This window comes from Mus caroli, unplaced genomic scaffold (assembly GCF_978045245.1).
Source record: "Mus caroli unplaced genomic scaffold, Mus_caroli_1 scaffold_15, whole genome shotgun sequence".
Lineage (NCBI taxonomy): Eukaryota > Metazoa > Chordata > Mammalia > Rodentia > Muridae > Mus > Mus caroli.
This window is the reverse complement of record NW_028227270.1, coordinates 113737562-113759513: the sequence shown is the minus strand read 5'-3', so window position 1 is coordinate 113759513 and position 21952 is coordinate 113737562. Positions and strand designations below refer to the sequence as shown.

The following is a 21952-nucleotide window of genomic DNA, read 5'->3' as shown; positions in this document are numbered from 1 at the left end:
GGGCACCACAGAGTGCCTGTATTTCTGACGACAAGGTGAAGACAGGAGGATTACTGGAACTCGGGAGCTAGCTACTCTACCCATGTCAGAGAGTTAGAGACTTATTAACAGTCTTTGCTTCAAAAGCTAAGGTGGAAAGACCTTAAGGCAGGCACCAGACCTCTGGCCACCACAGTAAATGGGTGAATGCCCACACATACATACACACATATTCTCCTCATTTTTACTTCTGCAAATCACGTAGAAATACCCACATCACACATGCCTTTATCATGTAAACCCACAGTCTCAATTTTGCTTTCCACTGAAATCATATTTTGGAAGCTTAAGACTTAATTTGAGTAGTCCCTTTTGGCCTAAGATATCCTGTATCGCCAGGCAGTGGTGGCACATTCCCTTAACCCCAGCCCTCAGAAGGCAGATACAGGTGATCTCTGTAAGTTCGAGGACAGCCTGGCCTACAGAGTTCCAGGATAGCCAAGGCTACACAGAAAAACCCTTGTTTCAGAAGGGAAAAAAAAAAAGATATTCTGTATCATCAATTTTGGCTTTGTCAATTTTGGCACCTGACTCAGCAATATGTTTGAAGAGTTTTCTGCCAAGAGAATGACTGCTTTTCCAGAGGTCTACATACATGTGCCAAGCTCCTGCTCTGCAAGGGTCCACGGGAAGGAAACCCAAACTGGAGTGGGGGAGGGAGGACTCCCGTGATATCTACAGGAACTTCAGCATCATGTTGACCTGCGCTCTCCCCCTTGCATCCCTCCCTCCATTAACTTCCTAGTTCTGCTTCTCCAGTAACCCCCAGCCCGCCCCCCCCCCCACCCCCAGACAGAACTACCTAGCCCTCTGCAGTCACAGATGTCTGTTAATGATACAGGCATCCCTCTGGGGGAAGGGTGAGCTGTGTGTTTGTGTGTTAGACCCTACGTTCTAGGTGCATGGATAGAAGCATCACCTGCAGAATGGCTGTGGTTCTAGGGCTTTCTACTTCATGGCAATCACCTAAAGGACCACTAGGTGCCTGAGCTGTAGAAACTCTGGTAAATGGGTGATACACTGCCCTGGAAAATGGTATCTGAGACTCTTTCGCTCCTCTTCGAAGACTTCATTTCCACAAGGTTTTTTGCAGAAACACATTTGTTTGAAAAACCTTGGGGGTTTCCAAAATATGTCCCAAAAGAAGGCAGAAGGAACAAGATGGCTGAAAGCTGAGAGTAAAAAAGAAAAGTAGGAAGCCGAGTGTAATGGAGAAAATGACTCGATTCCTTCTAGACTCCCGTGGGAAGAACAGAAAGAAACATGCGACCACTTCACACAGTGGAGATTTTCCCCATGACCTCCAACTCACCAGGAAAGAGCTTGTTTATACTCCAGCAGGTGACCTTAGGCCCAAGGCAGGCTTCCTAAGACTGGGGCTATATAAGCTGCATCCCTCAGGGGAGCCTGAGAGTTTCTGTTTCTCCCTGGTTCTAGGCTGTCTCCAGAATCCTTTGAGAGGCACAACTCTAGGTCCTGGAAGCGTCCATTCACTTACAAATTAGTCTTAGGTTAAACACCAGGGATCCTCCACCCTGGTCCTTCTAGTGTGATTCTCTCAACTGCTTCAAAAGGCAGCACTTGACCAGGACCCCCCACCCCAAATAGTAAAAGAGCCCAGGAAGCATTTTGCCCTTCCAAGGCAGCCTGGAGCTCCATAAGGTACTGCCGCAGCAGATAACAACATCAATCAAATAAGACACTGCGTTTCCCCGTGCTTCTGCTTTATTTCCATATTTCAGAATCACCAAAGGCACGTTTCAGAGAAGAAAGCCACCGGGGCCAGAGCAGACTAACTTAACTACTGCTGGTGAGATTTACACCCACCCCCAACACAAACACACTTTGGAAGGAATACAGTCAGTGGGGCAGAGGACTGCATCAAGGTGGGTTCCCTCGGGTGGAAAAGAGTGAAGAAAGGAACCAATATGTACACAGGCATCCTTAAAATTTGGGTCTGTGTTTAGTCATTTGGCTTACAGCTGTCCTGGTCCTCCGACACCTGGTCATTTGGGACACATTCAAGAGTTTCCACTTATACTCACCTACTGTTTTTTTCCAGAACAGTTACAACACAGTCTTCAGTCACTTGTTTGTTTAGGTTTTATATTCTGAACAGGGAATCAAAACAGCCTTCCTGACTGCTTCCATGGGGGAAATGGCATCTTCTTCACAGCAATAAACTTAGTGTTTCGAAAGACGTCTAAATCCCAGCCCAGTCCTCCCAGGTTCGGAACCTTCTTGGCATGAATAAAGATAATCTGAAGAGACTTTGGTGTCCCTTCCCTAGCCTATCAGATTATTAAAACATGGACCCTAAGGAATTGGAATTTCCCCCTGGAATCTCTTGCATAAGGAGAAAGGCTGGAGCTCGGTGCCAGCCAGAGAGGAGTTTTCTCTCAGAAAGATTTCAGCATCCTTCTGCTAAATTGTCAGAACACATTGCAGGTAGCAGGGTGTGGGGCACATGCCTTTAATCGCAGCACTAGGAAGGCAGAGACATTTGGATCTCTATGAGTTCAAGGCCAGCCTAGTTTAACAAAACAAGTTAAAGGACAGCCAGGGTTGTTGTACAGAGAAGCCTGTCTCTCAGAAGAAACAGAAGGAAAAAGCAAACATCTTGCAGGAGGGACTGTAGCCTGGACAGAGTTAAGTCACCAAGGGGCGTGGCCACACTATACAGGGACTGCTTAATTTGGCACATTTTTTGTCTTCAATTTAAGCCTAAACCTGGAAGATTTTCTGGACCTGGAAGACAGACTTGGGGTAGGGTGGGGTGGTCTATGAATGTCTTTGTTTCTCCTCGCAGGTGTGGTCACTTTGAATAAATCTTCATCTGTTTTTCACTATTAGTGTGTTTAATTAGCTTAATGAGAACTAGGAGCAAGAGCCCAGTGAGGCACTGCCGGTAACAACTCCAGAGACAGGTACAATCTTCTTATAGAACTAAATCTAAATAAATGTGGAGGCAACTATGGTGCTGTCAGGTGGGGTGTGTGTGTGTGTGTGTATGCCTGTGGGTGTATGTGTATATATGTCTGTGTATATGTGTATGTATGTGTGTGTGTCTGTGTGTATGTATATGCATTTGTGTGTATATGTATATTTGTGTGTGTGCATATGTATGTCTGTGTATATATGTATGTGCATATGTATGTGTATGTCTGTGTATGTCTCTGTGTGTGTATATCTGTGTATGTGTGTGTGTATGTCTGTGTATATGTGTATGTAGTATGCATGTGTACATGTGTATGTAGTATGCATGTGTACATGTGTGCATGTCTGTGTATATCTGTATATGTCTGTGCATATCTGTGTATGTGTGTGTATGTCTGTGTATATGTGTGTATGTCTGTGTATATGTGTATATGTATGTGTGTATGAGTGTGTATGTATGTGTGTGTATGTCTGTGTATGTGAGGGCATATCTGTGTTTGTGTGTGTATATCTGTGTATGTGTATGTATGTGTGTGTATATCTGTATATGTGTGTGTATGTGTGTTCATATGTGTCTGTGTGTATCTGTGTGTGTATATGTATGTGTGTATGTGTGTGTGTGTGTGTGTGTGTGTGTGTGTGTGTGTAACTGAACAGAGGTGCGATGGAAGGGGTATGAAACAGCTTCTCCCTAAAGCACAGTGGAGGAGAAGCAGCGGCAGCCTCACTCCTTTCCTTGAGTCTGGAGTCTTTCATTCAAGGACATGCAAAGATACTTTAAGTAAATCTGTACTAAGGGGGCACTGCCAGGCAAACATCCACCAGTGCAAAGGCTTGCTCTGAATTTCTGCTCTGATACACTTAAAGCTGTGAGGCATGTGAAAGAGGCTGTTTGACATGAAAAGGCTAATCACACTCCTCATCCAACCCCTGCACAGGACCTACAGATATCTACTTACCATCCTTGGTCCGTAAAGTCGTACAAACATTAAATACCACCTAATAAAATGAATTAAGGGCAGGAAAAACACTGTCTAATAAATTCCTATTATAATTTAGGTTTATCCTTTCTCTATCTTTGGAATTAGAAGAATAATATCTACTCTTAACGCTTTGGCAGTGCAAGTGCATTACACAGTACTTAAACAGCCATTCACTTCGTGATTTCTATTATTTAAGTTTCTTTTCAAAAAAGAAAGTCAAGGCTCAAAGGGGCTTCTAGTTTGTCAAAGAAATGGTTGTGAGGAGCTCTGAGAGATGACACAGAGGTTAAGAGCCTGCCATATCTCTCCAGAAGACCTGAGTTTGGTTCCGAGCACCCATGTATTGTGGTCCACAACCATCTCCAGCTCTCTGGATCTTACACCTTCTTCTGGCCCCTGCAGCAACCCACGCATTTGTGGCATTCATGCACATAGACACATAGACACATAAATAAATCAGAAAGGTCTTTTTAATAGCTGGACATAAAACATGCCCTACATTACTCTCGCTACTATAGTTACTCATTAAGCTCTGTCACTATATGATATTGATATGGATGGGGTGTGTATGGAGGGAAAGAATCCAGGAAAAGCCTGACTCCCTCATGGTTATCAAGTTGGGAGCCACCCTGGCTCCAGGTCCAAGAGTCAACATCAGATCTATAAGGATGTCTTCATCTGCCCGGCCATCACATGCACCTCCCATATATGTAGATTGAGAGTCTATTCTTTGCTAGGGACTATCGGGTGACTTCACTGACTTAAGAGGGGGAGACCCTGGCCCTCTGGACTTAGTAGTGTCAGGAGAGGACAAACAGCATTAGTGTAAGCATGTCAATCATGCCCACCAATAGGATTTAGGAATTCAGCTAAGTTGGAAGAAGAAAATCTGAGACCCTGGGTCTGGCCTGCAACAGGAGTAAATGGATGAATGAGAGGCTGAGAAGACCATTCTGTTGCTAGAGGATGGACCCATCGGCATACATCTGAAAACTCAGCAATTGCAGGAGTAACCCATGAAAAAAGGCAGAGCCCAGGGGTTTACAGGTTAGCCAGCTTGCTGAAACAATGAGTTGAGCTTCAGATTCATACAACGTAAAATAGAGTGGAGAAGTGACTGGGAAAGATCGCTGATGTCCAAACAAGCAAGAGCACCCATACACACATGCATACACAAGACACAGATATATAGATACACACACACTGAATGAATAAATAAATAAATGTAAATTAGTAATAAACACTATTAAAACAGTGTAGCTGCTAAGAGGAAAGATGGCCAGCAGGGTCATGCAGGCGACTGGGAGCACGTAGGATTAGGGAAGCACCATCGTAGTTAACCAAGAACTTCCCTGGAGAGTGAGCAGGGTCTGAGAACTAAAGTGGAGGAACTTAGCCAAACACACAGATAGAAAATACTGCAGGCCTTGAGGCCAGAAGGTTAACGGAGTGTGAGATGCCCCATTGTCCACAGCAAACAGAGACCAACCACTATCAAATGATCCCTGCTTATACTCAGAGCTCCCATACAAGCATATGGAGCTCTTTTTAAAAAATCATTTTCTAACTCTGTGTGTGTGTGTGTGTGTATGTGTGTGTGTGTGTGTGTGTGTGTGTGTGTGTGTGTGTTTGATAAAAGTTCCTCCCTGGCCATATTCTCTTATCCTTTTGCCGCTCTCACCAAATCCCTTCTTCCCAAATGGCCTCCCTACTTTTCCTATCTTTGTGTACTTATGTGTGTGATCTGATAAGTGCAATTAAAGATCTTCGCATGAACATGGGTGGGTATTTGATTGGTTATGGTCCAAGTGTCAGTGGCTATCTATATCACTGAGGAATATGTTTACCCCCTTGCATTTATTACCTATAACTCCTTTTATTACCTATAACTCCTTGAGAGAGTCGGGTCTTATGAACAGCTCCTTCATCAATGACGGGATACTAATGGGCCCACCATTGTGCCCGACTTGTTGCAGTTAGCCCCTGATACTGTAGGTGCATGCACAGCAGCCACATCAGGACTCTCAGAGAGCAGTTTACAGCATTTCCCCTCCCATTTTTACAGTCTCTCCTTCTCCTTGAGCATCAGATGGTCCATTTTAGGGAGAATCTTTTAAATGTAGGTGAATACACACCACTGTGGCTCTCTTACTGTCAATCAAGGTAGCGTCTGTCCAGATTTAAATGTTCTACTATAATGGTTCTTGCACACAGGTTCCAGTCTTAATGTGGGAAAGAAAACATTAATAATCGGTGCAATATAAAATACTGACTTACACAAAACACAATTTCCCTTTACCTCATTCTGTTACTTTCATTAATGTGGCTACTCTGTCACTTATAGTTCCCTATAAAATACAGGCAATGCAAACCTTAAGGTAAATAGACAGAGAGGCTCTTGAATCTATATTCAATAATATGAAAAGTATTATACATAGTTTGCCCATATATCCATCCTTATTAAACACTGGTGAATGCTCTATATCAGGACCTGATGGGATCTAGTTCCTACGGAATTTTTCACTGACTTGGTTTTTGTTTTTTTTTTTTTCATTTTTCAATCTATTTGTTGCTATTGTAAGTACCACTGAAAAGGATGTATTCCTATACCTACTTCTTTCATACTCTGTCATTATTGCTTCTGTAGCTGAGTTCTTGTCTATCCTGTACCCTCAAAAGCCCTTCTGTTCCTTCCTAGGCTGTGTGTCTAAAGTAGCAAGCATCCTGTCAGTCACATGCCCCACCCCACCTCCTGAAGCCTCAATTGGTAACTTCCTGTTCCTTCTGAGTCACTAAACTCCAGTTCTCTGCCACTCCATTCCACAAAGTGACCTTTATCAGGGGTAGCCAGTAACCTCAGCATGGCTTCCCCAGTTCACCAGAGGTAAATCCAAAGTCTACAGCTTGTTCTGGCTGGGACCTCACCCAAGACCACTTCCGCCCATCCCCCATGAGGGCTCTGGCTCCAGGGCCTTGGGCTATTTCCTGCTGGCTCATTCCAGGCTTTTCAAGGTTGTGGTGGCCTCTGCAAAATGGTAGCTTACCCCACTCCTGACTCCTGGTAAAGGATCTTTCTTAGTTCCCAGCAGCCTCTGAGAAACACAGTCCTTTGCTTCATGCCATAACAGTGACATCAAGAGGACTCCATGGTTTCACACATTCCACAAACCTATGGGACCTATGGCTTCACACATTCAACAAACTGTTCCTGGGTGGAATGGTAACACAAGAGCATAAGCAATCGCAATAATAGTAAACCAGACTGAAAAAATACAAAGGATGAATGTCTATTTGGGATAACTACACTTCCAACCCTTTCAATAGTTTTCAATCAGAAAACGAACAGGGTCACACATTTAGATAATGAACACTACAATACAGAATCCTCTCACTCAAGATGCTGGCCAAGGTCACAAAGCAGAGGGCAACGGGGTTGATGTATTAGGGAAGCCTCCCAGGAGAGCCTGGGCTTGCAAGCAATCACCTTGTTGATTCCTGAATCTTGTGTCCTCCATAATCCACCTGGGGATGGAGTGAATAGTGGGGACTCCAAGTACACATTTCCAACCTTTCACAGACGTATGCTATCTCATGTCGAATGTCATGGCATCTTTTGGGCTCTCCTGGGACAGCACTATTAGCAGTCCAGAACAGACTAGCCTTTCCTCTTTGACATCATAACCTACTTTTGCCTGAAAACCTTAGGTGATAAGGGATTGGGGGCTACAGGCTCGTGGTGGGGAAAGGAAACAGAGAAAGGCAGAGAAGGGACATTCTGACTGTTTCACTTTGAAAATAAGGAAGAAAACCCAGTAGCCATAACAGTACACAGAAGACAGGGCTTATAAAATAAGTCTTAGTCTAGGAAGACTGTTCTGTTCTGTTTTAAAGTTTCAATAGTCTAGATGGGCACAATTCCTATAATTCTAAACAAAATACAAGGTGTCAAAGGTCTACAAATGCAGATGCTGCAGGGAGGAACTCAGCTTCCTCGGAGAGATTTGGTAACCAGTCAAAAGACTAGTCAAAGCTTATTGAAGGGTGTAACTCAGAAAGTGACTCGGCTACTTGCTGAATTCAGCCATCTGCTGCTCTTCAGCCTGAATACTCTATTTAACATAATCATGTAGTGATAGTCATAGTTGAATGCAGCTTTGTGTCTGGAACTCCGTCTTCACCTTTGGCGACCTTATCTTCTTATCTCTAATCCTGATGGCTTTTGATGGCAAATCAATAGATCAAAACTTAAACAGCCTGTGATTCCCTGATAAAAGACTTCCTCACAACCAAGAGCTTGCTTCTCACCAATGGAAAGTGTGCCTAGGGGTTTATCTTAGTTACTTACTCCGGAAAGCCGACAAAATATCATCCAGCTTGCACTGGTCAGAGCAACACATGCCACAAAAACATACTTGTCTTCAGAGAAGAATGATACACCAGGGCTTGGGGAGCAGCCCAATTGTAAAGCACTTGCCTGTATTGTACAAAGCTATGGGTTTGACCCTCAGCACCAGGAAATAAACAAACACTATCTGTTGTACAAAGCACCTACTCTGTGATGGACTTTGCCCTGTGTTTTTGCTCAAATAATTATATTTTAACTTGGAAAAATCCACTCAAAGAGCAGACAGAAAGAATGTTAGGATAGTAAGCATATGTGCTTGGGTATTTTGCTCACGTAGGCATACACACACACACATACACACACACACACACACACACAGCTGTGGAGGTCATAAGTCTATTGTTCAGAAAGTCCTTTTGCATATACTGGTGTCTCATACAAGCACAGTTATGGGTAATGACAACTAGGGCTCTCGTGTGGGTGTCCAATGACCGCAGATGTGCTTCGCTATTCCCCGGGAATTGATTTCAAGACCCTTTCAGAAGCCAAACCAAGGAGTCTGAAGTCCATCTATAAAAATGGCATAAGTTGCCGGGTGGTGGCAGCACACCCCTTTAATAACAGCACTCAGGAGGCAGAGTCAGGCAGACAGATCTCTGTGAGTTCAAGGCCACTCTGGTCTACAGAGTGAGTTCCAGGACAGCCACAGCTACACAAAGACAAAAAAAAAAAAAAACAAAAATAACAGAAGTGTTTATGTAACCTTGTGCATCCTCCCATATGCCTTGAAGCATCTCTGAATAATTTATCATTGCTAGTACAATGCAAATGGCACATACGGGTTATTTATTATGCCGTATTGGTCAGGAGTGATGGTAGCAAAATGAGTTGGTGTTTTAGTACATGCTACATTTAGAAATATATATTCAACCAATGTCTGTCATCAGTCGCAAACGTGAGGGCAGAGTAAATGTATAAAATAGAGGAACCAACCTAGCACCTGGGTCACGTCTGTAGGCATCTCCCACTTCTGCAATTGTTAGAATTGTCTTTAGAATTCTTACTGGTTGGTACCTACGGCTCAAAGGCTGAAGGAGTAACTATAATTACTGAGGGTTTAATTTACCTGAAGACAGTACAAATGTTCTCCCTGTAAATTTGAATTGGTGATTTTAGGTGGGAGACAGTAAACAAATATCACAATGCTTGCTGCCTGGCATGCCAGATGTTGTGACTACAGTTGCACTGAGAACTCTACAGTCAATAGCACATTGTATCTGTGCCCAATAGCACATTGTATCTGTACCCCAGTCAACAACACATTGTAACTGTATCCAGTGGACTACCACAAGTTCTTGCCCTGACACTCAGTTCTTGTGAGCTCCAGAAAGCCAGTTCATCTTAAACTTCACTGACTCACCCATCAGATGGGGATAACTTGGCATCTATATAAATGGTCTTTAATCCTAGCTATTTCCACAGAGCCCCAAGAGATTCATGTAGAGTCTAAGTAGGTGTTTTGTAAATATTGTATTAATCTTGTTGTCTCCATAAACAGTAAGACAACTGAGCCTGCCCATGGATTCTGACTAACCAGAACGCTAACATACACCAGAACTGGTAAGATGACAATCTAATTTTTAAAATTATTACATTAATTAGTTGATTTATTTGTGTGGCGAGGAGGGGGTGTGTACATGCCATGGTTTGCAGGAGTCGATTTCCCCTTCCACTGTGTGGAGCAACTTAGAGATTGAAATCATCAGGCTTGTCAACACAATCTCGCCACTGAGCCATCATCTCAGAAACCTGCCACTGTCTATCCAAAAGCATTATTTTTGTACAGGACTTAATACTACCTGAAAGTTGGTACTGCGTCATAATAAACTTGCCTATCTAGCAATGTGGAGTTAATTTTAGGCTAATGTGAGATTAATGGTGAATTTCCAGTTTCATTTTCTAATGGTACAATATAAATTCCTTTGGAAAATGGAAGCCTTCTGTTGCTTTTATATTGGCTGTTAGGTTACATGGTTTTAGTCCCCTCACTGTTGCTAATACTTAAAAAAAAAAAGGCATTTATCTGCTCTAATAAAGAGAGATCCATGGTTCAGTTAACAGAATTTGGGGATAAGATTTCATAAAGCATTATTTAAGTGCTGCTGCCACCAGGTATGAACCTCATGGCCTTCCTGAGTTACTTATCTCTTTGCCAATCTCTCTTCCCACCTCTTAAATGAAGAACCCCGTATCCCAGATCAACCCCGTATCATGTAATGAGGCACAGAGATGAGCCTTGTAAGGCTTTAGCATATAAGATGTATAGAATACATACTGCACTAGCGATGGCCATTTCAATACAATATTTTACTATCATTTTGCCAGTATACGACTTGAGTTTGCTGCTCCACCATCCCCACCTCCAGCTATGAACAAACTCCTCCCTCAAGAAAACTCAGGTACTGATGCATTCAAGAGGAAATGGTGAAAAAATGAGGAGACTATAAGCATCTTTCATCCCAGGAATAATGCTGCTCAGGTCAGGTCCACTGCATATATCTCAAGAGTATTTTCCAGAATAAACAAAAAGAAATATGCAGGTCCAGTATAGTACCACAATAAAACATGACTGTTTCCTCAAGTTCTTAGAATGTCCAGGCTTGGGAAGTGAGTCAGAGCCGGTTGTGAGGGTGCTCTGCCAGAGCTCAGGTTTGACAAGGGACAGTGGGCAATGTCACCAGTTAAGCTGAGAGCAGCCTTCTTCCACGGGTCTGATACTCTACTATCCCAGCAATGATCCAATGTAATTTTTGTTCTCAGAGACTCCATTTCCACAGAAGAAGCCAAATGGATTTAAAATCCAGATAACAGTTCTCACCTAAGGCAGATCCAAGATAAGCAGAAAAGAAACCGGAGTTCCTCTTCAATCCCCTAGAATCTCACATAGGCTAAATATTTCAGAAATAATTTTGGACAGGGATTCCAAAATGATAAGCCATTAGTATTGGTTTTCTAACTGACCCAGGATGTTAATTCTGAAATAAAACCTTTATTGCTTAAGCTTGCAGCTCTAGTGGCCAAAAGCCCCTTCTTGTAGTGGGAGTGTCTTACTATCTTGACTTAGCAGAGTTCTGTGTGAGGATGCTATTTTTCCAACCTCCGGTGTATCAAAGCATTCTCTATCTCTGGGAAAACAGCCCTACACGAGGAAACATTTGTACAGAGTATCTCCTTACTAAAATCCTAGTATTACTCCAACTCTGCTTCCTGGGGAGGAAGGCGGTCCTAGTGCCCTATGGTGACTAATGTTGCCATTGGTTCCTTTAAGATAATGGGAGGGAGAACACTGGGGACCCCTCACTCCGTCGACCCAGCTTCCGGTGTTTGTGAGCCTGATGCTCTGCACCTCGATGCTGCGCTAACGTGAGTGAGCCGGTGTGGGAGCCCTAGATCTGAGCACACCGGAGGTGACGGGCCTGGCATCACGTAGGCTCCCACGCCGGGCGGGGCGTTGCCCTAAGCAGCTCCCCAACCTGCCGCACTGGCGCCAGCCCCGCCCAGCTCAAGGGCGAAGGGAAGGTCATCCGTGGGGTGGGCGGAAGGCAAGGACTCGGGTGCCAACCCTAAGCCTCCCGTATTGTGCTGGCTTAGAACGAGGGAAAATATAACATGGCATTTGGATGCATCCAGGGTAGAGGAAAGAACTGAAAAGCAAAAGCAAAACCTGGCTCAGGAACTGTTTGCAGCCGGCACAGACCTCAAGACTTGGAGGGCACATACTCTATGAAAATGTAGGTCTTGCTTCTAGCGCGAGTCCTCATCAAGAAATTAGCATGAACTCGGAAAGCCCACTGTTTGGGAACCCCAGCGCCCCCACGTGTACCCAGGATTAAAGGCTGGGGCACGGTACAGTCACCCCATTGCTCTTACATTTTAAGTATTCTCAGTTTATCAAATCCAAGCGTTCAGGAATCAAGTCCCTTCGGCTCTGAAATCAATCCCGTCATTGGGAGAAAAGGGAAGCCGGGAGCTGGTGCTCAAGTGAGGGCTGATGACGTACCGGAGTCCCTGCTTCCTGGTCTTTCCCGTCCTGGGGAGGCTGGCCCCGGAGGGCCTAGTGACCCATTTTAGTTTTCACTTTTGTCACAATCAGGAAGAGACACTGCCTGGCAGTCAATGCCACACCCTGAGGGACCCCTGCACGCCCCCCCCCCCCCAGCTGCGCATCCCGCATTGCAGCAGCGGAGAAGGCTGCTAGCACTGCTTGGGAGGCAGGACTGGGCTGGAGGCGCTGTGGGGACCCCGCTGGTTTTCCTACGAGTCCCAGGGATTAGGGTGGGGCGGTGCTGTGGCATCCTTATCATTGCCCTGTACCTAATTCCAGGAAAGAATGCCTGGCTCATATGACCCAGACAGTAGACGACCCCATTGGCTAGCTCAATTAACAAATTTGGGGATGGAAAACTGGTTCATCTTGGGAATGAAGGATCCTACACAAATATCCTTTATCTTCTGCACCTCACCACGCAATGGAACTCTTTGGTCGCTCCTCAGGCACCCTAGTTGTTCCTAGATTAGGGCTTTCCCTACTCCTGAGCCACCGGTTCTCCTCGGCTCTCATAGGTAATTTTCACCAAGCCCTTTCCTCGTCCTTTCTCCCAGATCCAGGTCACCCAACGTTTCTCCCCAGCTCTCCCTCTGTTCCCAACCCGATTACCCTCCTCTGCAGCCCTCTCCAGCCGCCCTCGCCTCCTGCCCGGCCCTTGGAGACCAGCGAGAGAGCCGGTAGGCGCGCACCTTGGGCATCCCCGCCGCTGGTCAGGACACCGATAGCTTTGCCATCCCCAGAGAGGTGCTCCAGGTACTTCGGATAGGTGCTGGAGCTCGAAGAATCCAAGTCACCCATGATGAGGAGGTAGAGAGACGCCAGACGCTCCGGTACTCAGCAAGCACTGAAGCCCTGGCCCACGCGCGCCAGCCTTGGAACCGCTGCCCCGCCTGCACCCGCAGGAGCCGCCCACGCCCCGCCCGAGCGCCAATGGGCTGTGGCGTTGGGCAGGACTCACGCAAGGGCGGGGCCTGTCGTGTCAAAGACTCCAGCACTCTGCAGGGGTGAACAGGATAGTACGGAAACGCGTTGTGTTAGGGATGCATTGCTGTGGTCCCTGAGAGGTGGAGTCAGGTTGGGGTGCCTTCTCAAGTGGGGAATGGAGGGATTATAGCCGGGTAGGAAACCCATAAGTGGCATAAGTGGATGGCAGCGCAGCTGCAGGGATGATCCCACAAGTGGGCGCAGAGGCTCGTGGGGCGCCCATTACCCCACCTGCTCTAGCTGTTAGGGTGGCGGTTGAGGGAGCCCAGAGGTCTGTGCAGTAGAGCAGAGGCACGCGCCTCACTTCCGGCAGGGTTCTTTCCTGGCCTGACAGCAGTAGGGCGCTTCAGCATTTCTGTTCAATATCCAGGATCCATAGGACCCTCCAGGTTTCACCTCTCCTTTGAAATTGAGGAAAGATGTGTGAGTAGATCAAGTTGTGTCATTGACTGTAGAGAAAGGATTGGAAGTAGAAGAATGTCGGGGAAAGCCATTCGTAGACACACCCTCAGGAAGCAGGCCTGAGTTCTGGATAATCCAAAAGAAATCAGAAGAAGGCTCAACAAAAAAGGCTTAGTAGGTTCCAGTCCCCACCTAATGGAAGCTCTGCTCTTGATTTGTTAGTCAGAACCCGGAAGGTTCTATTAGAAATTACAATAAAATAAAATAAAGATATCCAATCTGTGGTTGGTTTTGTTTATTTTGAAGATACAGCTCCTGGGGATCCCTGAGTTGTCCTGGAGCTTAATCTCTAAAAGCACGCAGACCCCTTCAGCAGTCATCCCAAGAATAAGACCTCAAAAGCAACCAAACTGGATAGCTCACAGAAGAGACGGCAGCACTGAGCCTTTTTCCTGTGCAAATTATACATGTTGAATACATAGAAATATAGGAAACAAAGTAACAAACTAGGCAAAGACAATAGTCTTATTACTATTAGGACAACCCTAGAAAAAAGGTGGAGGCACGCAGACTTGTATCTTTCAACTTACCCTTTAAGCTTCAAACATTTAGAAGGGGGGGGGGACCCAATCTACTGTAGACAAGGATGCATGAGATCTGATCTCTGCCACCTTGAATCAGTTGAGCAATTCCTGAACTCCCATGATCAACAGAAGTTGGCTGCCTTCAGGTCCCTCCCAACCCCTACCTTCCAACTTCTGGGAAAACAGCCAGGAAATATATTTTTTTTAACAGGATCTCTAGATTTTTATGATGAGCACTAACTGGAGAACATCTGATCTAATAGCTTGATAATGGACTTCCCCTGAGCATCATTCTAATAGGGAAGAGAAGAGTACCACTGGGTGCCTTGAAATTGTCTTGAGATGCTCTTAACCAAAAGCATTGGAAGGAGGGGTGTCAGACTCAATGGACCACTGCCCACAGAGGCTTCTGTAGCTCAAGGCCAAGGTGAAGATCTGGAATTTTGAATCATGCCTTTCTGAGGCAGAGAACACTGTAAAAAGGAAGACGCACAGTGAGGTTCCTCTGAGCCAAATGTCCTGTAGGGTTGGGTTTTGTGCCACAGACAACAGCATTCCACAGGTAGTGTGGTTCTTTATGAATTATTAGAGATACTCCAAACATTTAGCATTACTTATTGTTTTCCTTCTTTCTTCTTTTTTCCTTTTTCTTTTATTGTTTATTTTTATTTTGGGGGTTTTGCTTTGTTATTTGATTTTTTTTTTTTTTTTTTTGTTTTCTTCTGGCCTTTTTATACCGTTTTCTATTCTTGGAAAATCTTCCACTCCTGTTTCCAGGATGCTTTGTTCTCTTCTTCTTCTTCTTCTTCTTTTTTTTTTTTTTTTTTTTTTTGGTTTTTCAGGACAGGGTTTCTCTATAGCGCTGGCTGTCCTGGAACTCAGTTTGTAGATCAGGCTGGTCTCAAATTCAGAAATCCACCTGCCTCTGCCTAACAAGTGCTAGGACTAAAGGCGTGTTCCACCACACCGGACTTCTATCCTCTTTCTTGGGAATCCCTTTGAGTTAAAAGAATCAATGTAAGATGAATGAGGACAAGAAGGGCAGGATTAGTAGAATACCAAAGCCGCCTCCTCTCTACCACCATCCTTCCTTCCTCTCACTTGAGCTACCCTGTGTGCCCCGGCTCAGACACACCAAACATGGGTAAACAGCACAAGCATTCTAAAAGGCCCTCGTTGCTAAGGAGAGCCCCCTTGCCGCTCAGTGTTGCCCCCACCACCAGTTGGACCAGACTTCCTAGGAACCAGACTTTGCCTCTACCCAGACCAGCCTGGTTCCTTCTCTTCCAACTATCTGGAGGACTTCCAACTTTCCTCTGTAGCTGAAGCCATACAGGTCCCCTCTCTGGCATCGTGCCTTCCCCCCTCCTTATGTCTTTGTAGAAAATGACTCCTTCAGCCCACGCCTTCTCCTCCCATCCCCTTTCAGATCCTGTATTTTCCACTTAGTTTTCTTTTTTAGCTCTCTATGTGTCTGGGTGTTTCTCACGAGTATGTTACAGAGCCGAGATGCAGGGAAACAGCATCCAGAGGTGGGAGTGACAGGAAAGTCATGTATGGCATTAATTTTTTCAAAGGCTTCCATCATTATTGATTTTAATGTCTCCAGGCCATTATTCTTAGTACTTGGGTGGATTAAGAGAGACAGCCTTTTCTTCCAGCCCCCAGTGAGACAAGGAAGCAGCAGTAACCACGGTGGTAAAGTGGAAAGAACAGGTTTGCTCTTTCAGGAATATCTATTGAGTATTTTGGTAATTACAAAAGTTACTTAGAAAACGGAGAGTGCCGGCCCGGGCGTGGTGGCGCACGCCTTTAATCCCAGCACTCGGGAGGCAGAGGCAGGCGGATTTCTGAGTTCGAGGCCAGCCTGGTCTACAAAGTGAGTTCCAGGACAGCCAAGGCTACACAGAGAAACCCTGTCTCGAAAAACCAAAAAAAAAAAAAAAAAAGAAAACGGAGAGTGAATGGATACAGAAAATATGGTACATTTACACAATGGAGTACTACTCAGCTATTAAAAAGAATGAATTTATGAAATTCCTAGCCAAATGGATGGACCTGGAGGGCATCATCTTGAGTGAAGTAACACAATCACAAAGGAACTCACACAATAGGTATTCACTGATAAGTGGATATTAGCCCAAAACTTAGGATACCCAAGATATAAGATACAATTTGCTAAACGCATGAAACTCAAGAAGAATGAAGACCAAAGTGTGGACACTGTGCCCCTTCTTAGAATTGGGAACAAAACACCCATGGAAGGAGTTACAGAGACAAAGTTTGGAGCTGTGATGAAAGGATGGACCATCTAGAGACTGCCATATCCAGAGATCTATCCCATAATCAGCTTCCAAACGCTGACACCAATGCATACACTAGCAAGATTTTGCTGAAAGGAGCCAGATATAGCTCTCTCTTGTGAAACTATGCCGGGGCCAAACAAACACAAAAGTGGATGCTCACTGTCAGCTATTGGATGGATCACAGGGCTCCCAATGGAGAAGCTAGAGAAAGTACTCAAGGAGCTAAAGGGATCTGCAACCCTATAGGTGGAACAACATGATGAACTAACCAGTACCCCGGAGCTCTTGTCTCTAGCTGCATATGTATCGAAAGATGGCCTAATCGGCCATCACTGGAAAGAGAGGCCCATTGGACTTGCAAACTTTATATGCCCCAATACAGGGGAATGCCAGGGCCAAAAGAATGGGAATGGGTGGGTAGGGAAGTGGGGGGGGGTATGGGGGATTTTGGGGATAGCATTGGAAATGTAATTGAGGAAAATACGTAATAAAAATTAAAAAAAAAAAGTGGGAAAAAAAAAAAAGAAAACGGAGAGTGATAACTTTATGAAAGAGTTACACCTATTTCCCTGGTAGCAAAAGAGATTTTTGGGTTTTTTTGTTTGTTTGTTTGTTTGGGGTTTCTTTTTTGGTACTTTCATTAACTTAAGAATTGAAAACAGAGGGGAAGCTATTTGGGAATAGGGGAAGGCCCAGTTGCAGGTGGGAGGGGTGGGGCAGGAGAAGGTGAGTATTTCTGTAAGGCTGGGGATGTAGTTTGGATTGTAGAGTGGCTATCTAGCATGTATGCATCAAGCCCTGGTGTTGGTCTCCCTTAATCCCAATACGCAGGAGGTGGAGGCAGGAGGAGCAGTCATTGAGAGGCATCCTCAGCTACCTTGGAGTTTGAGGCCAGCTCAGCCTCCAGGAGACCTGTCTAGGTGAGAATGAACGAGCCTGGAAAGAGGGTCATGGATGCAAGCTTGACATTTGATCCCCAGGCCCCAAACAAAAAGCTCGGCGATGTGGCATATATCTGTAATTCCAGAATTTATGAAAGAGACAGAGTCAGGAGAAGGCACCTAAAGCTTGATGGTCAGCTAGCCTGGCGGACCCAGCACAGCACCAGAAACAAGAGATACCCTGCTTTAACAAGCTGGAATGTAAGGACTGGCTCTTTAAAGTAGTGCTCTGACCTTGATATGTGAGAGAGGACACACACACACAAATAAGTTTTAAGAAAGTACATTCATAAAAGCATAGGACATTATGTGCATGCTTGAGCATGTCACAATGAAACCTATTATCAATAAAGATTTTAAAAGGAGAGAGAGAAGGTGATTTTTGACAGTGTTGAAGTGTGATCAAATGTGTCCTCCCCTCAGCTGTGAAATGCTACAAATGAGTGTGTCTTTGTGTGTGTAACCACAGACCCAGGGCATTGTTGCTTACAAGCGTGAGCTTGTAGCTACTAGCTCTTTTAACTTCCTTTTTACAGAGAACTGTTGTATAATGTAGATGGAAATGGAAATTAGTACAGTCATTATGGAAAACAGTCTGGAGGTTCCCCAAATAATAAAATAGAAGTCTCATATGAGCCAGTAATCTCATTACTGGTTCACGTCAGAAAGAAATGAGATCAGTGTGTTAAAGAGACATCTTTTGTTCATGGAAGGAACAGTCATTAAAGCCAAAACAAAGGGTAGCCTAGGTGTCCTTTGGTAGATGAGTGGGTGGAGAAAATGACACAAAAATAAACACAGATACACTTACACACACACACACACACACACACACACACACACTGCTAGTCAGCCCTAAAAATGAAGAAAATTCTGTCAATCATGGCAGCATTGTTAGACTGCTAAGTGAAATAAGACAGTACAAGAAAAAAACATTAGGTAATCTTATTTATACAAAGAAACTAAAAAAAATAAAAACAAACAAAAACCCCCACCCATATTGAAAACTAATAGGAATAGACCATAGAATGCTGATATGGGGGCTGGAGGAGACTGGAGAAATATGGATTAGAGATTTTAAACATTAATTTAAATGACAGCAATGTGTTCTAGAGGCATATCTACTGCCTGTAGTGATCATCATTACAGCTGAATCTGAAGTACCCCCACATGCCTGTGCTTTGAACATCTAGCCCCCAGCCTTTGGTTCTGTTTTCAAACCTGTAGAGCTTTTAGGATATGGAGTTTGGCCCACAAAAGCAGATCCTCAGGGGAAGCCTTGAGAGATAATGGGATCAACCCAGGTTCTGGCCCAGTTCTCTGCACCCTGTGCTCCTACCATCATGAAGCTGCTCTGACAGACAATGCTCCCTGCCCTGATAGACAGAAACCTCTGAAAATGAACCAATACAAACCCTTCAGTTGCTACCGCAGAAATTCCCTCACAGCAACAAGATAATTTTTTAAAATTTGGTAATCTTTTTTTATTAGATATTTTCTTTATTTACATTTCAAATGTTATCCCCTTTCCTAGTTGTCCCTCCAAAAATCCCCTACCCCCTACCCCCCTACCCTCACTCCCCAACCCACCCACTCCCATTCCTGGTCCTGGCATTCCCCTATACTGGGGCATAGAACATTCACAGGCCAAGGGCCTCTCTTCCCATTGATGACCAACTAGAGGTCCCCAATGAAGGAGCCAGAGAGCCAGGCAGCTGAAGGGGACTGAAGCCCCATAGGAGGAATATCAATATGAACTAACCAGTACCCACAGGGCTCCTTGGAACTATGCCACCAATCAAATAAAACACATGGTGGAACTTGTGGCTCTAGATATATATATATATATATATATATATATATATATATATATATATATAACAACAAGGTAATTAAGCCACTAACCTTCCTGTTCCTGCAAACCATGACAGAACTGTTATCTTTTCTCACTGCAGAGCAGTACTCAGGGAAGATGATGGATATGCAAACCACTTTATTTATTTTACAATCCTGGCCCGGTACATCACAAAACACATCTTGATTTGTCAATGAAATGTCTATGTTTTAAATTAGCTTACAAAATATCTTGTTTTCTGATGACATTTTCATACATAGTTTGTGTTGTCTGGTCCTCTCCCTTGTCAGAATCTTTTTGAAAGGAGCTCTAGTATTTTATTTATAGTCATTATTATTTTAAAAAGTTGCTAATAAATAAAAACATCATACACCAAAATTAAGCAGATTCAAAGTCTATACAATTAATGAATTCATATACTATGAGAACTGACATTCAAATCAGAAGCTGTGAAACCTCACAATAATTTTTTTCACTTTCAGTACTTAATGCATCTTGTGTATATATCCACTAGCAAAGTTTTTTAATGAAACTTTAACTCAGAAAAGCATTTTTTGAAAGCAGGTGAAAGTTTCTTAGTTCACTAATACAGCTAGCATTGTTCTTGGCAAATTAATAGAAATACTTGAAATGGAAGCTACAGTAAAAGATCTTTTCAAGCTGCAGAAATGTATGTACCCGGAGCCAAGTTCCTGTTCTTGGTACATGCCAGTGTTCTCTGGCTAGAGTTTCTAGCATGTTTGAATCTAAGCTTTCAGAAATTACTTTTTGAAGCCATAGACCCATCCCTTCACCTGAATACCCTATTTACTTGCCCATTGCTGTTGCAGAGGCTGTAGATAAGGAAGGAGAAGTTAAGACTGGAGACATGGAGGCAAAGCAAAAACCCAGCCGTCGCATGTCACGGGAGGGACATCTCAGGTTTTTTTGTTTGTTTGTTTTTGTTTTTGTTTTTTGTTTTTTGAGACAGGGTTTCTCTGTGTAGCCCTGGCTGTCCTGGAACTCACTCTGTAGACGAGGCTGGCCTCGAACTCAGAAATTCGCCTGCCTCTGCCTCCCAAGTGCTGGGATTAAAGGCGTGTGCCACCACTCCCAGTGACATCTCAGTTCTTAGTGAGTGGCCAGAATGTCCTTGTAGGAGCAGAGCTGGAGGACCACGAGCCAAGTGATGATGAGAATTTGTCCCAGACACAAAGCAGGCTGTCCAACAAATTAAGAAAATAGGGCTCTTGGTTCTAAATTTGGGGCCAAACAGGGAGACTGGCTCTCATTATTCCCTCTGTCTTCCTTTGAGTTGCATTATTTCAAAAGCGCTAACTTCACAGCTCTAGCTGTTTCTATGGCTTAAGCACTGGCCATTCCAACACTCTGTAGGAACAGATTATCTTTATTCTTGACCCCACCTACACACGCCCCACCCCCTTAAACTTTCTACCACAATGAATACTATTACTTAAGCACTGCACACCCTCACTGCTACAATGTATCAAATGCAAATCACTTTCCTCACTTAACCTAGTCTGAGGTCATTCTGATTTGTCCTCCACCTGTCGACCTATCCTAGCACCTATAACCTTTCTGTGAACTACTACTCTCTTGTCTAAGGTCATGAGGAGATGGCCTGGCTGGCCTGGTCATTTGGGGATCATCCCCTCTGCCCTGTCAATCCCACTCAGAGCGGATGGGAAAGACAGTTTCTGGGCTTATTTGCATATCGGAGAAAAAATGCATACTGTAGCCCAGAGAAGCTGTGGGAAAAGAGGGAAAAAAGAGAAAATTATAGGAAGGTAGGCAGAGTATGCAAATACAGTGCATTCCTTGAATTCGCTTCCCACTCAAGTTCCCATACTATTTTTGTGTTTCTAATAATAGAAATATTTTGAAGTTAATTCTTCTTCCATATATATATATATATATATATATATATATATAATATAAACTATATATATATATATATATATATAGTTTCACTCAATGCTCCTAAATCCACCTCGTCAAGTTCTGCTTCTCTGGAAGGTCTCCCTGACAGGCTATCAGTTGACTTTCTGAATGACTAAAAATGAAAAAGTTTGAAAACAATCTACTCACTTCTATTCTTTTTCTCAGTTTTTCAGCATTGCCCGATGCATTCTTAATACCCTCTTCTTAAAACTCTCTCTCTCTCTCTCTCTCTCTCTCACACACACACACACACAAATGAAACAATTATTTGACACATGCTATTTTTATTACTCTACATTACTGATTCTCATTTCCCACTTTTCAGAGATTTTTTTGGAAGAAAACTCATTTAGGAGACATTCAGGGCCAGTAAGTAGCACAGCAAGTAGCACAGTCTTCTGTATTTCACCGCTCAGTGGCTTCCTAAGCAGACTTTTCCCCAGAGCCTGTCCACTGGAGACCCAGTCCAACTCAAAGCTCAGTGACATCCTGGGAAAGCTTTCAGGATGTGAACACTCACTGCACGA

General features: G+C 44.1%; 1 protein-coding gene across 2 annotated transcripts in view; it reads right to left on the bottom strand.

The window, feature by feature from the left end:
• Pfkp (phosphofructokinase, platelet) overlaps positions 1-13341 on the bottom strand; it is a 62392-nt gene extending 49051 nt beyond the window's left edge. Inside the window, exon 1 of one of the 2 annotated variants that reach the window (XM_021180123.3) lies at positions 13102-13341. In XM_021180123.3, the coding sequence (XP_021035782.1) occupies positions 13102-13210 (109 nt within the window). In that variant the 5' untranslated portion in view covers positions 13211-13341. The remainder of the gene's footprint in view (positions 1-13101) is intronic. The other variant, XM_021180122.3, reaches the window with a different exon arrangement.
• Between the last annotated feature and the right edge of the window lie 8611 nt (positions 13342-21952).